This window comes from Coloeus monedula, assembly GCF_965178545.1.
Source record: "Coloeus monedula genome assembly, chromosome: 30".
NCBI lineage: Eukaryota > Metazoa > Chordata > Aves > Passeriformes > Corvidae > Coloeus > Coloeus monedula.
The window spans coordinates 1,698,219-1,716,928 of record NC_138810.1 but is presented as its reverse complement, the minus strand read 5'-3'; the positions used below and the strand labels follow the sequence as shown (position 1 = coordinate 1,716,928).

General features: G+C 62.1%; 2 protein-coding genes across 3 annotated transcripts; one reads left to right on the top strand and one right to left on the bottom strand.

The window, feature by feature from the left end:
- Positions 1-2,506: 2,506 nt before the first annotated feature.
- On the top strand, positions 2,507-5,273 carry LOC309583391 (forkhead box protein J1-like; the record flags this gene model as incomplete). The annotated part of the gene is made up of 3 exons (XM_082299050.1): positions 2,507-2,608; positions 2,925-3,479; positions 4,494-5,273. The coding sequence occupies 3 exons, from the start codon at positions 2,507-2,509 to the stop codon at positions 5,271-5,273; spliced, it is 1,437 nt and encodes a 478-aa protein (XP_082155176.1).
- Positions 5,274-12,846: 7,573 nt separating this feature from the next.
- On the bottom strand, positions 12,847-18,598 carry LETMD1 (LETM1 domain containing 1). Of its 2 annotated transcripts, none has more exons than XM_082298960.1 (9): positions 18,482-18,598; positions 17,760-17,950; positions 17,301-17,416; positions 17,023-17,105; positions 15,605-15,791; positions 15,408-15,509; positions 14,853-15,005; positions 14,509-14,605; positions 12,847-14,046 (listed from the first exon to the last, which is right to left on the bottom strand). In XM_082298960.1, exons 1-9 carry the CDS (start codon positions 18,589-18,591, stop codon positions 13,976-13,978), a joined length of 1,110 nt encoding a protein of 369 aa, XP_082155086.1. In that variant the 5' UTR covers positions 18,592-18,598; the 3' UTR covers positions 12,847-13,975. The 2 variants fall into 2 exon arrangements, 1 of the variants encoding a protein (XP_082155086.1); XR_014227158.1 differs by having other exon boundaries at positions 14,007-14,046; positions 17,023-17,109.
- Between the last annotated feature and the right edge of the window lie 112 nt (positions 18,599-18,710).

Genomic DNA, 18,710 nt, shown 5'->3' with positions numbered 1-18,710 from the left:
TACCTTTCGTGTGGGAGCCATCCCTGGTGCCGTTCAGTTTGGATCCCGATTCCGTGCGCCTGAGGCTTAGGAGGGTACACGGAGCTGAGAAGGAAAGGGCGGATACCAGGGCGGGTTCCATGGGTTGGCAGCGGAGGCGGCAGCAGCTCTCTCAGCTGACACTTCTGCGAGCTGTGGTTTTGCCGGATGTTTTCAAGTTTGTCACCGGACTCAGCGAGAATGAAAAAACTTCTTAGCGCCGAGGAGCTCGTGTGTCCTCTTGAGTGGGGTGCAACTAAGAGTTTGTACTTGGAAGGGGAAGATCAGCGCAATCTCTCTGTCCTGACCCGGTGCATTTGAGAGCAGGGACGTCTGCAACTCGGATGCACGCGTTGGGCGATTCCGACGAGCGAGGTGCGTTCGCTTCCTTTGCAAGTCCGCAGCGGCATCGTGTGGTTGTTTGGATGAGCGCTGACAGTGCCCAGGTAAATCCAAGCGCTTTTCTGGCCCGGCCCCGTTCGTGTGGGAGCAGTGGGAGCGGGGGCTCCTTTGTGGATCCTGGCTCCGGGAGGCTGAACGAATGTGATCGTGCCTACAGCTGAGAAGGAAGACGAATCGTCTCATTGTCGGCCGTGCAGATCATAGGCTGCAAAAGGAAGGAGAATTCCAGCACCGCCTCTTTCCCCGGGAACCTTGTCTGTGGGACCGTCTGCGGAACGTCCCCGGCTTTGTAGCTGCACTCTGGGAGACGGAAAGGACGTGAGTGTACCCAGAGCTGAGCGCACAGAGCTGCGTGTGCTGCACTTTCTGAGCTGCAAGGAGAAAGTGAAGATCGGTGCTTCCTTTTTGTTCTGGGACCTTTGGGATGGGAGCAATTGCTGGGCACAATAAATGTTGAAGCTGGGCTCTGCAAGAGTGAAAGACGGGGATGGTCCATGCGGCTGAGCAGGGAAGTGCAGAACTCCGGGGGGATGCGCTGCTTTTCACAGGATGCGAGGTACATTTGGAAACAGCAGCAGCCGGCTGAGAGGGCACCTTTGGTGACCAATCTTTACCCTTGAGGCAGTTCCGTTGGGTTCGGGAGCTCTGTAGGACTGGAAGAAAGAATGGACATGGAGTTTGGAAGGAAAGTTCCTAGCCCCGGGGCGCATGGTGCTGTTGATATCCTTCAAAGAGAACGTGGAACCCAGAACGTTGTCTCCTCTGCTGTTTCCAGAGGGAAATGATGGAGCTGCGTTCAGCGAGAGAGCAAAAATGTAAACGTGTGCTTTTCTTCTCGGCTACGTTTACCTTAAGATTCTTTGCACCTCGGAGTCTAAAGCAAACGGAACTCGGCACTGTCAGCGCTCATCCAAACAACCACACGATGCCGCTGCGGACTTGCAAAGGAAGCGAACGCACCTCGCTCGTCGGAATCGCCCAACGCGTGCATCCGAGTTGCAGACGTCCCTGCTCTCAAATGCACCGGGTCTGCACAGAAAGATCGCGCTGATCTTCCCCTACCAAGTACAAACTCTTAGTTGCACCCCACACGAACTCCTCTGCCCTCGGGGCTGTGGCGCCTCAGGCGCCAGAAGCGGGGTGGGGCCACGGGGAGCAGCCAAAGGGCTGCTGGTGCGCTTGGGGGGCAGGACACAGCCCGAAGGGCTGCAGCCGCTGGCTGTGGCCACAGCTGTGGGGCACGGCGACTCCCCCGGCACCCTTGGCTACCACCCCCGCCCGAGTACCCCGGAGGGCGGCGGGACGGTGCGAGCCCGTCAGCGCCGGGGCCTCGGCCCTGCTCTTGCCCCTTCTTATTTCCCCCGGATTGGTTTCTCATCTCTTCTGTGCTCCCGCTCTTCCCAAAACCACGCTCTCTCTCCCGACCCGCGCCAGCTGCGGCACGACACCTGCACGGGCTAAGGGGAATGCCGCGGGGCTGGCGAGGGCGGCGGCACGGACGGGCCCGCTCGCCACTGCCGAGGGCTGCAGCGAGCGAGGGAGCGCTCGGGGGATGCCCCGGCTCCCTGGCTGCCGCTCGGCACCGCGCACCGAGCGAGCCGCCGCTGTTGTGCTGAGCCTGAGCTGGGGCCGAGGAGCCCGTTTGGCGGCCGGGCGAGCAAATGCCCGTTCCTGGGAACGGCCGCGAGCCCCCCGCCCCACACGGCCGCGAGCCCCCCGCCCCAAACGGCGGCGTCGCCCGCGAGCCGGGAGTTCTGCATCGCTCCCGCCGCCCAAGCGCCGCCGCAGCCGGGCCAGCAGCCGCCGCTGCCCTCCGGCCGCTCTCTGTCTCGCTTTTTCTCGCTCTCCTGGCCCAAAAGCCGCGCCGGCATTGCGGCTTTGCAGCCCGGCTTTGCCGGAGGCAGCACCGCATCCCCTGCCCGGCTCTCCACAAAGCCTGAAGCTGCCGGCTCGCTCGGAGGGACGCTCCCAGCGCCTCCCCCTGCTACGGTGGGTTTTGGGGAGCAGGGGAATGGGAGAAAAAAAAGAAACAAATAGCATCAAACTGAAGGAAGGTGGTGGCGGGGATGGGACGGGACGGGAAGGAATGGACGAGACGACTTCAGGTTCTTTTGTCGAGCTGTTGGACGCCGAGAGCTTGTCCTACGACTCGTGGCAGATGGGAGAAACAACCCCGCTCGGTGGGATGGCAGGACTGGATTTGGGTTGTTTCAGGACGGGGAGGCGATGTTGGTTTCTTTCATTCTTTCGGTGACCAGTAGCTCGCTGGGCAGTGCCAGCCCGGCGGGCTTTGGGTGGCACTGGGGCACGGGGCTTAGAGGGAATTTTCCCGAGGCTCAGGGCCGCTAAAGCCCCCCGGGACAGGCGTTGCTGCTCCCGTGCCCAACGCCCCAGGGACGGGTCTCACCCAGCGGCACCGGGAGCACCCAGGCCCAGCCCTGTCCCGGTGCCAGGCAGTGGCTGCGCCTCGGGGAACCTCAACCCTCTCCCTCTTCTTCCTGCAGCATCTGCCCCGTCCGTTGCCTCCCCTTCCCGTGAACGCCGCCAAGCGCCGAGGCATGGTGTGCCCCAGCCCCGGGCTCAGCTCTCAGGGACAATCGAGCTCCAGCGAGGAAGAGCAGCATGGTGGCGAGCCAGACCTGCTGTGGCTGGCCGACCTCACAGGCGCCCACATCGGCTTGGCCCCGATCTGCGAGGACCCCGAGGATCGCTGCAGCATCTGGGAGAATCTGGTGAGTCTGGTGGACTTCCAGTGCCCAGGCTTTCCCCTGACCTCTGAGGAGCTGTGCCAGTACATCGATATTCCCCACACGCCCACGTCCTCCTCCACCACCTGCACGAGCACCGTGACCACGCGCCAGGCCGTGCCCCAGCCCCCTCTGCCCACGGGGGACATCGACTACAAGAGCAACGCGCACGTCAGGCCGCCCTACTCCTACGCCACCCTCATCTGCATGGCCATGGAAGCCAGCAAGAAGCCCAAAATCACCCTCGCAGCCATCTGCAAGTGGATCAGCGACAACTTCTGCTACTTCCGCCGTGCCGATCCCAGCTGGCAGGTAGGAGGAGATCTGGAGCCCTCTCTGGACTGCCCAGGGTTCTTTCCACAGCCTCCACCCTGCCTGGCAGGGTCCCGTGGCCGTGCTGGATGGCACTGGCAGGAGAGTGGCAGCTGCTGGGCAAGGGCTGTGACAGGAGAGAGCTTGGCTGCGCACAAAGGCCACGGCTGCAGAGCTGGCAGAGGGAAAGAGCCCTGCTGGGGGAGAGCCTGGGGCCAGTTTGGGAGCAGGAGGTGCCCGTTGGGTTCGTGGCCCCTGAGGTCCTCTTGGCCTCTTGTTGCCGACCTTCCTGGAGCTCTTGTGGGGTCCCAAGGCCCTCGGGGCTGAGCACACGTGCAGAAGACGCCAGGTTGAGCGTCCCTGAGTGCTGAGGACTGAGCACAGGACGGGGGGATGGAGATGCCACTTGCCGGGATGCTTTCTAGGAGAGGATAGGGCAGGACAGGACAGGGCAGGAGGGCCCTGGATGGGTCCTGCCCCTGCTTGGGTTCTTGCTGGCCCAAATTCGCAGCAAGCCCACAATCCTGGGCAGCCGTCATCACCCAGCCAGGGCTGGGCACACCGGCTCCAAACATCCTGCCCAGCCATTGCCCACCTTCTCCCCGACCCTGGGGTCTCCAGCAGGCCTGGAAGCCCATCACTGGTGAGACAAGCCCTCCCGGTCCCTCTCAGAGCCACCTGGCTGCCCCAGCCTCCCCTGGGCAACTCTGGGAGTGCTTGGCAAGTAGGATCTGGCTGCTTTGGCTTGGCTTTGGGGAGCCTAGGCTGGGGCATTGCCCAACAACTGAATTTCCTTTCTTTTGGGTTTTTTGCTGCACTCCAGGCACATACAGGGATTCAGGGGATTTCCTTCAGGGCACGCAGCAGCCTGGCACACCTTGATGTTGCCATTTCTGCTTTCTTTTACCAAGGGGCCTCCCTGAAAAATGTGCTTTTTGCAGCAGACTCCGCACAGGTCTGCCCCCAACAGCAGACAGGCATTCAGCCCTGGGGTTTGTTCTCTTTTGCATCTAGAGCTCCATCCGGCACAACCTCTGCATCAACAAGCGCTTCATCAAGGTGCCCCGGGAGAAGGGCGAGCCAGGCAGAGGTGCGTTTTGGAAGCTTCACCCCCGATACGCTGAGCAGCTCCAGAGCAGCACCTCCAAAGAGCTTCCAGAGCACATCCCGCCAGCCTCCACCAAAAGAGCCCAGCAAGAAGCACAGCGTGTCCTCAGCCCGGCCACTCTGGCCTGCAGCTCCCAGAGCAGCCTCGAGGTAGGCACGGAGCTGCAGCAGCTGCTGCAAGAGTTTGAAGAGTTTGAAAGCAGCCACAGCTGGAACCCTGTGGAGGACGAAGCGGGGCAGCAGCAGCAGCACAACCAGCCCTGGCCCACGCCACTGGCCGAGGTGTCTTGGCTTCCCAGCTCTGCCTCGGGGCCGCAGGAAGAGCCGAGCGAGCTGATGGAGCTGAAGGGCAGCACTGACTGGGAGGCTCTCCTTGACTTTGCCCCGGAGCAAGGAGACTTCTCCGCCCTTGAGCACCTGGAGCTCCCACTTCCCACCCCGCCCGGTGTTGTGCACCCAACAGCACAAGGGCAGCAGCAAGTCCTCCCCGAAGGCAGCCCCACCAAGCTGGGCTTGGACGAAACCCTGACGGCCACAGCTTTCCTGGAGGCTGTCTGGCACGAGGAGATGAGAGACAGCCCCTCCGACGGCATCCCCGCTGTGCAGGGGGCTGAAAACATCCAGGCCTCTTTGCCAGAGGGGGATGCCATAGACTGGGAATCTCTGGCCCACATAGGAGTCTATTAGAGATGGGAGATGGTACAAGATTAGATTAGATTAGAATAGATTAGATTAGATTAGATTAGAGTAGATGGATTTAGGGGGGGCTTTCTGGGTGGGATGTAGGAGGGGCCTTGGGAGTGGGTGTAGATGGTTTTATGGACAAGGTTTCTTTTTGCTGCTTTCTGTTCTGTTTTTTGCTTGGGGAACGCTGTGAAGAGCCGCACACATAGTTCACCACTCTAATTTGTTTCATTTTATTAACAAGTTTTAAGAGATAAAGAAAACAAAGTAGAGAAGAACTCCCCTTTTACCTTCTAGTTTCCTTTCAGCACTGTCTGAGCCTCTGCCCTGCAGGCAGGGACGGGAGATCTGCCCTGCCCAGCGCTGCTCCCACACCCAGCCCCAGCACAGGGCAGCTCTCAGCTGCTTCCACGCGGGCACAGCAATTCCTCAGGGGGAAACTGAGGCACGAGCCAGCACCAGCGTGCCCGCGGATCCACAGCCTCGCAAATCCCCTTCCCTGCCCCTGCAGGCAGCTCCTGGGGCTGACACGGAGCCAGGGCCGGGGTCCATCCCCAGCTGGCCCTGGAGATGCTCTGAGAAGCCCAAGTGGCTTCGGGGCCCTCGTGGTCTTGGGCAGTGATTTTATTAGAGATGGGAGATGATGGACGATAGATGATAGATTTTAGACGTTAGATGGTTGATTATACATTATAGATTATATAGATTATATAGATTATATAGATTATATAGATTATATAGATTATATAGATTATATAGATTATAGGTGGTAGATGTTACATGATAGATGATAGATGACAGATGATAAAATGATAGATGATAGAAAATAGATTATAGAAGATAGAAGATAGATGATAGATGATAAATGATAAATGATAGATGATAGATGATAGATGATAAATGATAGATGATAAATGATAGATGATAAATGATAGATGGTGGATGAGATTAGATTGAATTAGATGAGATTAGATGAGATGCACTTCAGAAGGGCTTTGGGGGTGGGTGGGTGTAGGTGTTTATATCAACAAGGTTTCTTTTCGCTGCTTTCTGTTCTATTTTCTGCGTGGGGAATGATGTTGAAGAGCTGCACAGATACTTCGCCATTTAAACTGTTATCTTTTTATTAACAACTTTTAAGAGGTATAATAAAGAAAGTAAAGCAGAAAATAACTGCATCCTGAGTGTTTTGTAGCTGGTGAACAAGTTTTTTCCAGCAGGCCTGATCTCCGAAATGCATCACCACCTTGGGGCACAGATGGGGCTTTGTACTGATGGAGCCAGGCTGGGAGAGCTGGGGGTGCTCACCTGGAGAGGAGAAGGATCCAGAGACCCTGGAGGCCCTTCCAGGGACTAAAGGGGCTCCAGGAGAGCTGCAGAGGGACTGGGGACAAGGGATGGAGGGGACAGGACACAGGGAATGGCTTCCCAGTGCCAGAGGGCAGGGTTGGATGGGATTTTGGGAAGGAATCCATCCCTGGGAGGGTGGGCAGGCCCTGGCACAGGGTGCCCAGAGCAGCTGTGGCTGCCCCTGGATCCCTGGCAGTGCCCACGGCCGGGTTGGACATTGGGGCTGGGAGCAGCCTGGGACAGTGGGAGCTGTCCCTGCCCATGGCAGGGGTGGCACTGGATGAGCTCAAAGGTCCCACCCCACCCAACCCAGGCTGTGGTTTCGTGATTTGGGGGTCTCAGGGTGTGGTGGTTCAGCTGCCACCACTCCTGGCACGACCTTCATCCCACCCACAGCAGCTGCTGGCTCTGCCCGTCACCATCCTGAGCTCTGCTGGGAAATGGCGCTGGCTGGCTGCTTCCCAAACATCTCCACGGGGAGTTTTGTGAGGTGCAAAGCCATGGAGCAAACCTGACCCCAGAAAGGATGGGACACAAATGTTCCCGATGCTTTGAACGCTGCCCCAACCCATCCTGTGCCAGGCCTGGAGCTCACCACGTCCCCGTGCCCCGGGCATCAGGGACAGGGTCCCCTCCACAGTGGGGCCTGGGGGTCTCCTGGGGGTCTGAGCATGGGGGAGGGGGGCAGATGACCTGCAATAAATAATATAATAAAGAGTTAGAATTGAAAAAAAATTAATAAAAAATAATAGAAATGATCATAAAACCCGAAAGAAATCTAGAAATAAAGACTGTCGATAAAACAAAGAGATAAAAACATAGAAATAAATAATGATAATGTTACTAATAATAATTATAAATTATTATTATTAATAAATAATCATTTGGTAATAAATTGTTAATAAAGACAATAATAAAATGAATAATACTAAAATTAATAATGAAGAATAATGACAATAATGATGATTATAATAATTAACTAATAATAATTTAATAATAATAATAATAATAATAATAATAATAATAATAAAGAAACCAGAAGTAAAGGCTGGCACTGAAGAGCCCGAGCATTGGTGGAGAAGGAGGTGGGGGGAATTTGGGGCACCATGAAGCACCCCTCGTTCACCACAGCTCTGGCCCCACCAGGAGGGAAATTTGGGACTGAAGCGTATCCAGACAGGGAAATTATTTTCCAGAACGAAAGGCAAAACCCCTCAAAACCTCCCAAAATTCAGCTTTCTTTGCTCAGCCCAGCGCCTGTTCCAGCCCAGGCCCTGCAGTGCCCCACGGGGGCACACTGGGATGGGTAAAATGGGTAAACTGGGATGGGGGCACTGGGCACACTGGGATGGGGGCACTGGGACCGAGTCGGTTTTGCTCAGCCTGGTTTTTGGCAGTGGGGGGCACAGAGGTGGCTGCTGTGAGAGGCTGCCAGAAGCTTCCACCGTGGCCGGCAGAGCCAACCCCTGGTGGCTCAGAGGATGGACACGGCACTGGCCAAGGCTGGGCCAGTCAGAGACGGCGGTAACGCCTCTGGGATCAGAGATTTCAGAAGAAATCAAAGCAAAGGTGGTGGCAGAGTTTTAATTCCAGCCAGAGAAGAGCAGGGTGAGAACACGTGAGGGAAACGACGCGGAGACACCAAGGGCAGGGGGGAAGGAGGGGCAGGAGGAGCCGGAGCCGAGATTCCTCTGCAGGCCGTGGTGAGATCCCTGGGGATCCCCGGGGGATGCAGAGATCCATGGAGGATGCAGAGATCCACCCGCAGCCCCTGGGGATCCACGGGGAATACAGAGATCCATGGGGGATCCAGAGATCCACCCACAGCCCCTGGGGATCCATGGAGGATGCAGAGATCCACGGGGGATGCAGAGATCCACAAGGATGCAGAGATCCACCCGCAGCCCCCGGGGATCTACAGGGAATCCAGAGATCCATGGGGGGTGCAGAGATCCCCCCGCAGCCCCTGGGGATCCCCGGGGGATGCAGAGATCCATGGAGGATGCAGAGATCCACAGGGGATGCAGAGATGCCCCCGCAGCCCCTGGGGGAGTCCCTGCTGGAGCAGGAGATGCCTGGGATGAGGCTGGGACCCCGTGGGAGCCCCGTGGACAGAGGGGCCCCGCTGGAGCAGCCTGTCCGGGCAGGGCTGACCCCGGGGCAGAGTGACCCCCGGGGCTGCAGAGGGGTGAGGGGGCTGCTGCCGGGGGATGCAGCCACACTGGAGAAGTTCCTGCAGAAGTCTCCCACGGGAGGGACCCCAGGGTGCAGCAGGGGAGCAGCTCCTGTCCCTGAGCAGCGGGAGAAGGGGATGAACTGCCCACGGCCCCCACCCCGTGTCCGTGCCCCCCTGGGGTAGGAGACGGAGCTGGGAAGGAGGGAGGGGTGGGGGGAAGGTGTTTTCAAGGGTTTGTTTCGCTTCTCACTACCCTGCCCCGATTTTGTCGGCAATAAATTAATTTTCTATCTCTAAGCCGAGCCCGTTTTGCCTTCAGTGGCCCTGAGGAACGACCTCTCCTGGTCCCTATCCCAGCTCACGATTCGAGTCTCACCCCTCCGGCCAGCGCAGAGGGGAGCGGGCGAGCGGCTCTCGTGGGTGCCCGGCCAGCGGCACCTCAGGACAGGGGCGCTCTGGGATGGGGGGCACTGGGCAAACTGGGATGGGGAGGAGCGGGGTCGGTGGGGGGCAAACGGGACTGGTAGGGGGTGAGGGGGCAGTGTGAGGGCAGGGAAGGACACTGGGACCAGTTTCTGGGCAATGAGGGGCTCCGGGGTGCCCCAACCCAAGGGGGTCTGTGCTGCCCCCTCCTCCCCCCATGCCCCCCACACGAGGAGCAACTTCTGTTCCGTTTTGGGGACCCTGGATGTGCAAGGGCACCCTGGGCTGTCCTGGAGAGCCCCCAGCCCCTGGTTTTAGGCCCCCCATTCCACTGGGGTCCCAGTCCACTCACCTGGAGGATTCTCTTCCAGCTCCAGGGGGGTCAGGAAAGCCCCCCACAAACCCGCTCTGCTCCTGGGGAGCTGCAGCCCAGGCACTGGGGGACACCAGCTGTCAGGGGTGTCTGTCCCTGCACATCCACGGCCCCCCCAATCCCTCCACAGCACCCCAAGCTCCCTCACAGCCCTGTCCCCCTGCTGCCCGCTGTGTCCCCCACTCCCAACGCCTCGGAGTCCCCCCCGGTGCCCCCCACTCGCCCAGGCAGGGTGTCCTGGCCCCCGGGGAACGAGGTTGTTCCCACCCAGGAGCCCCCCCAGCTCTTCCTGGGATAGTGGGTGAGGGGTACCCCCGAACCCTGCAGAGCCGGAGGGGGAGGGCTGGGGTGCCCAACCCCCCCCGGGCACTGGCAGCACCCCAGCTCTGACCCCGTCCTCCAGCCTGGCACAGCCCCCCACCCCCAGGGACCCCCGACAGGCCCCGGCCTGGCACAGAGCCCCTCCCCCAGCCCGGAGGACACCCCCCCCTTTCCCTTCCCCTCCCTCTCCCACCACCCTTCCCTCCTGCCCTGCTGGGTGACCTCGGGCCGGGGCACCACCCACGGGATGGGGTCAGTGCCCAACCCCCCGTGCCCCCCGTGCCCCCCGTGCCCCCGCATCTCCACTCACAGGCGGGGGCGGCTCCTCGCTCCTCAGGGCTGCGGTGGGTGAGGGTCCGGCCGTGGGTCACCTGCTGTGGGGGAGGGACAGTGTGGGAGACCCCGCATCCCCTCCCCATCCCCTCCCCAGTGCTCCCCGTTACCCACCCAGGATGGGGAGGGAAGATACCGGGGGGGGGCGATCTGGGACAATCGAGGAGTGGGGGGGCAAAAGGGGCAAGACAGGGGACACTGGGGGGGCACAATTTGGGGCAAGGAGCGGGCGAGGGCGACGTGAGGGTGGGCTGTGGTGGGGACGGGCTGGAGGTGCAGACCGCACTGGGGGGAGCCTGGCACAGCCCCGGTTCCCCCCTCCCCCCGGTGCCCCCTGCCCCCGTGCCCACCTGGTTCTGGAGCCCCCGCCCCCGTGTCCCCCCCGTCCCGGTGCCGCCGAGGGGGTTTCCAGGAGCTGGTGCCACTCTCGGGGCTGTAGAAGAAGCAGCGGCCGCTCTCGGGGTCCCGGTGCCGCTCCCAGGACCCCAAAACCTGCAGGGGGGGCCCTGCGGGCATGGGGGGGCCCGCCCGCTGCCTTCCCCCCGCGGTGCGGGAGATGGTGGGGGGCGCCGGGGGGGGCACCTGGGGAGGGGGGGGAGCGGGACCCGAGCTGGGTGGGGCACACGGGCAGTGCCCACAGCACGCCCCAGCCCCTGCTGTGCCCAGCCCCCCCCCCCCCCCATATACCCACTGCTCCCTACCCTGCCCCCCCGGCCTCTGGTGACCCCTTGCTCCACCTCCTGCCCCCCTCAATACCCCCCGCTCTGCCCCCTCACCTCCCCAACGCCCCCTGCCCTGTCCCCCCCGTCCCGCCCCCCCCGGAACCCCCAAACTCCCCCGCCCCCACTTCCTCCGCTGCCCCGGCGGGCGGGAAACGGCGGGGGGGGGTCGGGGGGGAGGTTTGGGGTGGGATCGGGGGTGCAGGGATGGCATTGGGGGACTGGGGGTGCAGAAGGGGACGGGGGTGCGGGGTTCAGGGAAGGAGGGTGCCGGGGGAGGGGGGGGGGGTCCGAGGGGAGCAGGTGGGGGACACAGGGTGTCCAGGGGGGGGCACAGGGTGTCCGGGGGTCACCAGGCCCCCACTCACCCCAGTGTCCTGCTGGGACTGGCACGGCGGGGGGGGAAGGGGGGCCCCGTCTGGCAGCTGGCTGGTGCTGAGCCCCAGGGCCCCGGGGGGAGCTGGGGCCGGGGAAACACCCGGGTTATTGGGGCACCCACCCAAAATAATCCTCCGTGCAGCAAGTTGGGAGCGCAGACACCCCTCCCCCCCCACACACACCCCACCCCGGGCCCCAGCTCCAGTATCCCCAGTGTGTCCCCAGTACCCCCTGCCCTGCGTGCCCGTTGTTTCCCCGTGCCCGCCAGCCTGTGACACTCCAGCCCTTTGTGCCCCCAAAAGAGCCCCCAGTGCCCCCAGCCCCGATGTGCCCCAGTGCTCCCAGCCTCAATGTGCCCCCAGCCTCAATGTGCCCCCAGCCCCAATGTGTCCCAGTGCCCCCATCCCCAATGTGCCCCAGTGCCCCCAGTCCCGATGTGCCCCAGCCCCGATGTGCCCCAGTGCCCCCAGCCCAGCACCCTCAGCGCCGCGTCCCCCACCCTGAGCTCCCCGTGCCCTCTCAGCCCCACCCTCCCAGTGCCCCCCAATCCCCCCCCCGCCAGCCCCACGGCCCCTTCCCAGAGCTCCCCCCCCCCCCCCCCGCCCCACTCACCCGTGGGGGTCTCCGGGCTCTGGGTCCCGCTGTTACCGGGCTCTTCCTCGGCCACGTAGGCAGCGGGGACGAAGAAGGGCCGCGCCCAGGGGGGGTCCCGGGGTCGCCGCACCTGCCACCAGTCCGGGGTAGCCCTGCGGAGCAGCAGCAGCCGCTCCCCCGCGGCCATGGCCACGTCCCGCCCGTCATCCGCCCGGTACCGGTAACTGTACAGCGCCCGCAGCCACACGGCCCGCCCGGGCCGGCGCCACCGGCACCGCGGCAGCATCGGCACCCCCGGCAGCACCGGCACCCCCGGCTCTGGTCACCCGCGCACACGGGAAGGGCTCGGGCCGGCGGAACGTTTCCTGCCGCCCTCACAGCTGGCATGGCCCCAGGATGTGGTGACAGGGGCTGGGAGGTGACACAGGGTGAGATGTGACAGGGGCTGGGAGGTGAGAGGGGCTGGGAGGTGACACAGGGCTGGGGAGGTGACACAGGGTGAGGGGTGACAGGGGCTGAGAAATGACAGGGGCTGGGGGGTGACACAGGGCTGAGGGGTGACACAGGGCTAGGGAGGTGACACAGGGCTGGGGAGGTGACATGGCACCGAAAGGTGACACAGGCTGAAGGGTCAAAATCCTTATTTTCCCGTATTTTTCATCCCCATGGATCCCCCACTCCCCCCACCCCTGTGTCCTGGCGGGGGTGACTCCACACCTGACCCCAGATGGACCCCCTGGTGTGGGGCCAGATGGTGCTTCCCCAAAAAACAGGAATGACTGGAATTTATTCTCTCTTACCCAGATTTCAGTGTTACTGTGGCAACCCAAGGCAATCTTTGCATTTTAATATAATTTTTATTGGAATTAATGCACACTAACACCAGGTCCTGGTTGGTCCTGGTGCTTCTGAGTCCCCCTGCTCCTCAAAATCCAGGTGTCCCCTTAAATTCCTCTGAGCTCCCACTGGATTTTTCATTTTTTATTTTCCCTGATTTTGTGAATCCAAAGCTTCTCCTCAATATTACACATTTTTTTTCACTCTATTTCCTGAACGACGCCGTATTTAAGGGGAATACGTAAGTGGAAAAAGAAAAGAAATGGTTAAATTAGATGTGGGTTGTGGCTGAAAAGGGGTTAAATACCCCCCACCGATTAATTCCTCATGGAAGGGGGGGTCCCCAATTCACAAAAAACAGCAGGAAGGGGGATGGCTCCTATCCTTTGATACCCCAAATCTGCTTCAAAGGGAAACTCTCCAGATGTCCCCATGCCCCGTGTCAGACAGAGCCACCGAGGGGCTCCCCCAAAGACACCAGAGCCACGATTCCTTTGGGCTTTGACAAACCACCCAGCTCTGGGGTCAGGGATTCCTCGTGCAGGGCGGGGCAGGGGGGGTTTAACCCCCCCAAATCCCTGGAGCCGCCGCTGCCGAGTGGGAAATGCAGGGGGAAAAGGTCTGAGACGCTTCAAGGAGGCTGAATTTGGGTCCCCCACGCTCGGCCCTTCCCACCCCTGGAGTCAGCAGGGGCATCCCAGCTCCGACTCCCTCCTGCCTCCACCCACCCCCTGCTCCGGGCAAACCCCAGAACCCCCCCGAGGCTCTGGGGGGAGTTTGAGGGAGCTTCTGAAGCCCTGGGTGGGGGGGAGGGGGGGTGTTACGTTTAAAGACTGATCAGTAGAGAAAAGGAACAGAGGAAAATCCTCCAGCACCGCGTCACGGCTGCCAAATCCCACGGGAAGCATCCACCAGATCCCACGGGAACATCCCCGGGCCAGGGAGCCGCTCGCTCGCTCTCTCCCACAATTAACGGGATGCAGTTAATTACTGGAATGCCGAAGCCACCTCTCCGAGCTGCCGGCCGCTCTGATGGCTCCGAAGGAAGGGAAAACCCAGCGCCAGCTCCACAAAATGCTGGGATTTTGGCAGCACCGGGCTGGGAATGACCAGGTCGGGGCACAAGGCTGAGGGGAGGGACACACAGCGGTCACTCCATGGTCCGTCAGGGTGCCAGGCCGGGCTCGGGGGCATGTGGCCATCACTCTGGAGGCCGGCTGTAGTTGAGGGACAGCAGGACCATGCTGTGGGCCAGGAGCGAAGCTTCGGAGGCTGGAAGAGCAGAGGAGCAGGGTCAGAGACTGGGGGCACTGGGACAGGCACTGGGGGGCATGGGGCAGACTGGGAGGGCTGGGACTGGGATGGGAGTGGCACTGGGGGATGTTGGGCGTGTTGGGGTGGGCACGGGATGGGCCCTGGGTAGAGTGGGAGCCCTGTGGCAGGCACGGGGTGGGTTCTGGGGACACTGGGCAGACTGGGAACACTGGGATGGGCATGGGGGGAGCGCTGGGCTCCTGGTCCCACGTTTCCCCTCCCACTCCTGTTTTCTTTTCCTCGGGGCTGAAATCTACCACCAGAGGTCTGTGGGACAGGGACACCTGGGCACGGGCTCTGCTCAGGTGTGGGGGCAAGCCTAGATGGGGACAAAGCCCCCCTGTCACCCCAAAATTCCCCAGGAGCCACACTCCCTGTGCCCAGCGAAGGCTTTCGAGTGTCATCCCCCTCCCAGGGTACCTTGGAGCTCACAGGAGAGCCTGAGCCACTGCTCCAGCCACGCTCGGCACTCGGCCCGGCCCAGGTGAGTGGAGTTCAGCCCACGCAGGTAACAGGCCTGGGGACACAGGGACAGTCAGGGACAGGCACAGGGAACTCCAGCGTCGCACCGGGATCCTGCTGGGGCTTCAGGGGGGGGAAGAGAAGCAGGGAACAGCTCCCCACAGTGCTCAGGTGTGATCCCAGCGTGGAAAACATTTTCCCAGAAGAGAGCAACCACCACCTGCCCAGGGTGGGGCTGGGGGACCCCCTTGTGCCACGTGAGGTGACACAAGCCCAGGACAGGCGTGCTGAGGTGTCCTCACCGCTCGGAGCTCCTCCTCAGAGAGCTGCCCCAGGCCCAGGCGCAGCAGGGCCCGGTCCAGGTGTCGGATCTCCAGCACGTGGCTCCGCAGCCGATAGCGCAGGAAAAAGGCCGGCAGGTGTGGGGTCAGGAACAGCACCTGGCTCAGGGCTCTCTGGGGAGGACAAGGAGGGCGCCTGTGAGGTATCCAACCCCTCTTAAAACAGGGGTGGGATCCATTCAGGCCCTTCCACCTGCCCAAGTGGCTCCAAGCCCTGTCCAACCTGGCCTTGAACACTTCCAGGGGTGGGGAAATCCCTCCCAGTGCCTTCCCACCTTCACAGGGAGGAATTCCTTCCCCAAATCCTCCTCTGGATTCATTCCCAGCAGCTCCACATCCTTCCCACAGATGGAGGCAGCACTGCAGGTGGGGTCTCAGCTGAGCCCCCCTCACCTGCTGCCACGGTGTGGGGATGAGCCTGGGACCTGAGGGCACCTCTGCGGCTTTTCATCTGCACCTGGACTGGTTCTGGGGGCACACCTGAGCAGGTGAGCACCTGCACTGAGCTGAACTCACCACATGATCCACCTGGAGCCTGCTCAGCGCCAGCAGAGACCCAGAGAACAAACTCCTCACAGCCAAGAGCTGGGCCAGGTGGGGCCGGGCACCTCCCTGCACCTGCAAGAGCCCCGGGAGCGCAGGTGACACCTCTGACAGGTGACAACACCTCCCACGGGCCCGAGGGGTGGCGGTGGCACCGCGGGGGGAGGCACCTGGGCACAGAGCTGCTGCAGGAGCTCCCGGAGCTGGGGCTCGGGCAGGGAACGCGCTGCCAGCGCCAGGCTCCGCACCACGGCGGGGTAGGAGCCCCTCCGGATGGAGTCGTAGGCATCCAGGAACTCCACCTGCTGCTTGGGTGTCCAGAACTGGCGGATCAGGAGCTGCCGTGGGAAGAAATACCTGGGAAAAGGCAGGAGACAGGGATTCAGGGAGGGAATGGCAGGGCAGGCGGGTTGCAGGCTGTGGGAAGAGGCCAAGGGGAGTGCTGGGCTGGGGCAGCACAGTCTGACCCCAGGAGCTGCGGGTGTTCATTCCCAAAGGGGAAGGAACCAGGGAATCGTTAAGGTTGGAAAAGCCTGAGGTCATCAGGTCCAGCACTGGCACCAGCACTGCCAAGGCCACCAGTGACCGTGTCCCCGAGTGCCACATCCACACAGCTGTTAAATGCCCCCAAGGATGGGGACTCCCCCCTGCCCTGGGCAGCCTGTGCCAAGACGGGACTGCCTTTTCCATGAAGGAATTTCCCTAAAATCCAACCCAAACCTCCCCTCGAGGCTGTCTCCCCTGGTCCTGGCACCTGGGAGCAGATCTCGACCTCCCCCCGGCTGCCCCCTCCTGTCAGGGAGTTGTGCAGAGCCACAAGGTCCCCCCTGAGCCTCCTTTGCTCCAGGCTGAGCCCCCTCAGACCCCTCAGCCTCTCCCGGTGCTCCAGCCCCTTCCCCAGCTCCATTCCCAGCTCCAGACACGCTCCAGCCCCTCCATGTCCTGCACTGGCGACCCAAAACCAACCCCAGGATTCAGGGTGGGGCCTCAGCAGTGCCCAGCACAGTGGGATGGGCACTGTCCTGGTTCCAGTGGCCACGCTGTGGCTGGCACAAGCCAGGTGCCTGTGGCCTCCTTGCCCACCTGGGCTCATGTCCACCCACCCTGGCTCCTGTCCTGCTGCTCTGTCCCCAGCCTGGAACATTCCATGGGGCCAAGGTGAGCCAAGGGCAGGACCCAGCACTTGGCCTGGTCAATCCTCATCCCATCAGCCCCATCCCCTCGATCCCACAGATCCAGCCTGGCCCCATCCCTCTGTGGAGCCTTCCTGTCCTCCAGCAGTTCCCCACGTCCCCTCTGAGCTGAGGCCACAGTCAGGGATATTAACCAGGACTGGGAGCACTGGGGGCAGGGGCAGCAGAACTGCAAAACCCCAGGGAGGGTCTCTGTGATCATTATTGATTTCATTAAATCACTTCAACGGATTCCATGATTCCAACTCCGGTCCCAGGAGCTGGGATTGCCAATCCAGCACTCAGCTCCTGAGGATCCAGGTGTTTATCCTCACAGCAAGAGGGAGAGCCCGGGCAGATTCCTGCCTCTGGAAATTCCAACTCCACGGAATTCAGGAATTGGGGACAGTACTCACATCAAGACAATGACCAGGAAGTTGGCGAAGGGCGGGATGGCGATGATCCCGATGGGAATGGCCTTGAGCACATCCCTGCGGAACTGCCTCCAGAAGGAGGGAGGAGAGTCAGCACCTGACACCCCCCTCCCAAAACTCCCTAAAATCCCCCCCACCCTGGTGCTGGCTGCACCAGCATTCCCTGTTTTTAGGCAGGGAATGTGTCACAGAGGAATTCCAGCCCCCCTTCCGTGGGGAGGGAGCGTTCCTGGGGGCTCTGGGAGGCAGAGCGGGAGCACCTGGCGCAGCCGCTCCATGTCGCGGTACGGGAGCTGCTGCGGGCTCAGCCGCTGCCGGGACATCTTGGACTTGATTCTCCTGATCTCCTTCACTTCCAGGAAGAGAGCCTGGACTCCTGCAGGGACAGAACTCCCTCAGGTACTGATTCCCAGGCTGGGGACAGGCAGTGCAGCCACTGCCCCCACTGCTGGAGAAGCAAAATGTGTCCTCGTCCCAGGAGCCACCTCCCAAGCCCCACCTGCTGGGACCCCCCTTTTGGGACCCACCCTTTTGAGACCCCGATGTTTGGATTCCCCCATCAGCACCCCTCTTTCGGGATCCACCTCGTAGGACGCCCCTTTTTGGAACACCCCGCCCTCTTTCAGACCCCCTTTTTTTTGGGCCCACCTGTTGGGACCCCTCTTTCAGCACCCACTTTCTAGACCCTCCCTTTCGGGGCCCCCCTGCTTGGGGCTCACCTGTTTTGAAGGTGCTGTGCAGGACATAGAACCGGGGGAAGCTCCTCTCCAGGTACCGCTCGTACCTGGCATTGACCCGCCGGGCTGCGGCGGCCACGGCGGCCACGAGGGCGCGGGAGGCGGCGCGGGTGGAGAGGGAACGCCCCTGGCACCTGCGCACCTGGCAACACACCTGGCACCACACCTGGCACCTGTGCCCCCACCCCCCGCGTCAGCTCGGGCCGGGTTTGAGGCTCCCGAAGCCCCAGGAGAGGTGGAAGGGGGGGAGATGGGACCCCCCGCCCCAGGTCCAGGGGGATCGAGGGGCCCCGGTTGATTCCAGAATTCCCGTGCCGGGCATTGCGGGGCTCGGGCAGGGGAGGGGGATTGGGGAGGGCGGAAACGGGTGGCACCGGGGCAGGGATCAGCACGGCGGTAATGGAAAGGGTGTGCGATAACGGGGAGGCACTGGGGGCTGGGGAACGGGGCGGTGGGGACATGGCCAGGGCCGGGGGGTAACGGGAGAGGACGAGGGGAGTAAAGGCGAGGGTTCACGACTGCGGTGGGTGTTTGGGGGAGTGTGGTCGGTATTTAGTGGGGGTTGCCGCCGGCACTGGGAGGGATGGGGGCTACGGTCGGTGTTTGGGGGGAGTCAGGGCTGCGTCGGCAGCGGGTCTCCCTCAGGGGGGTGTGTCCCGGCCGGTGCCACGGGGCATGGCTGCCCCGTGGGGATCCGCGCTCACCTGGACACTCCCAGAGCGAGTTGCGGCTCCATCCGCCCCCGAGAGGGGCTCAGGGCGGCGGGGCCGAGGCGCCAGAGCCCCCCACGGGCAGCGGCCCTGGACAGCGCCATCTTGGCGGGTCAGAGGCCGGCGATCACGTGGGGCTCTGAGCGCTGATTGGCTGCTGCGCCGGAAGTGCCCGCGACCGGGGCTCCGGGCTCGGCCAGAGCCGTTCCTTCCTTTCCCCCCC

Excerpts from the sequence above, each read along its gene's own strand:
- LETMD1 (XM_082298960.1), bottom strand. The coding sequence starts at position 18,591 with ATGGCGCTGTCCAGGGCCGCTGCCCGTGGGGGGCTCTGGCGCCTCGGC. Across the intron at positions 17,106-17,300 it reads ACATGGAGCGGCTGCGCCAG|TTCCGCAGGGATGTGCTCAA; the intron begins GTGCTCCCGCTC and ends TTCTGGAGGCAG. Across the intron at positions 14,606-14,852 it reads CTGAGGAGGAGCTCCGAGCG|GCCTGTTACCTGCGTGGGCT; the intron begins GTGAGGACACCT and ends CTGTGTCCCCAG.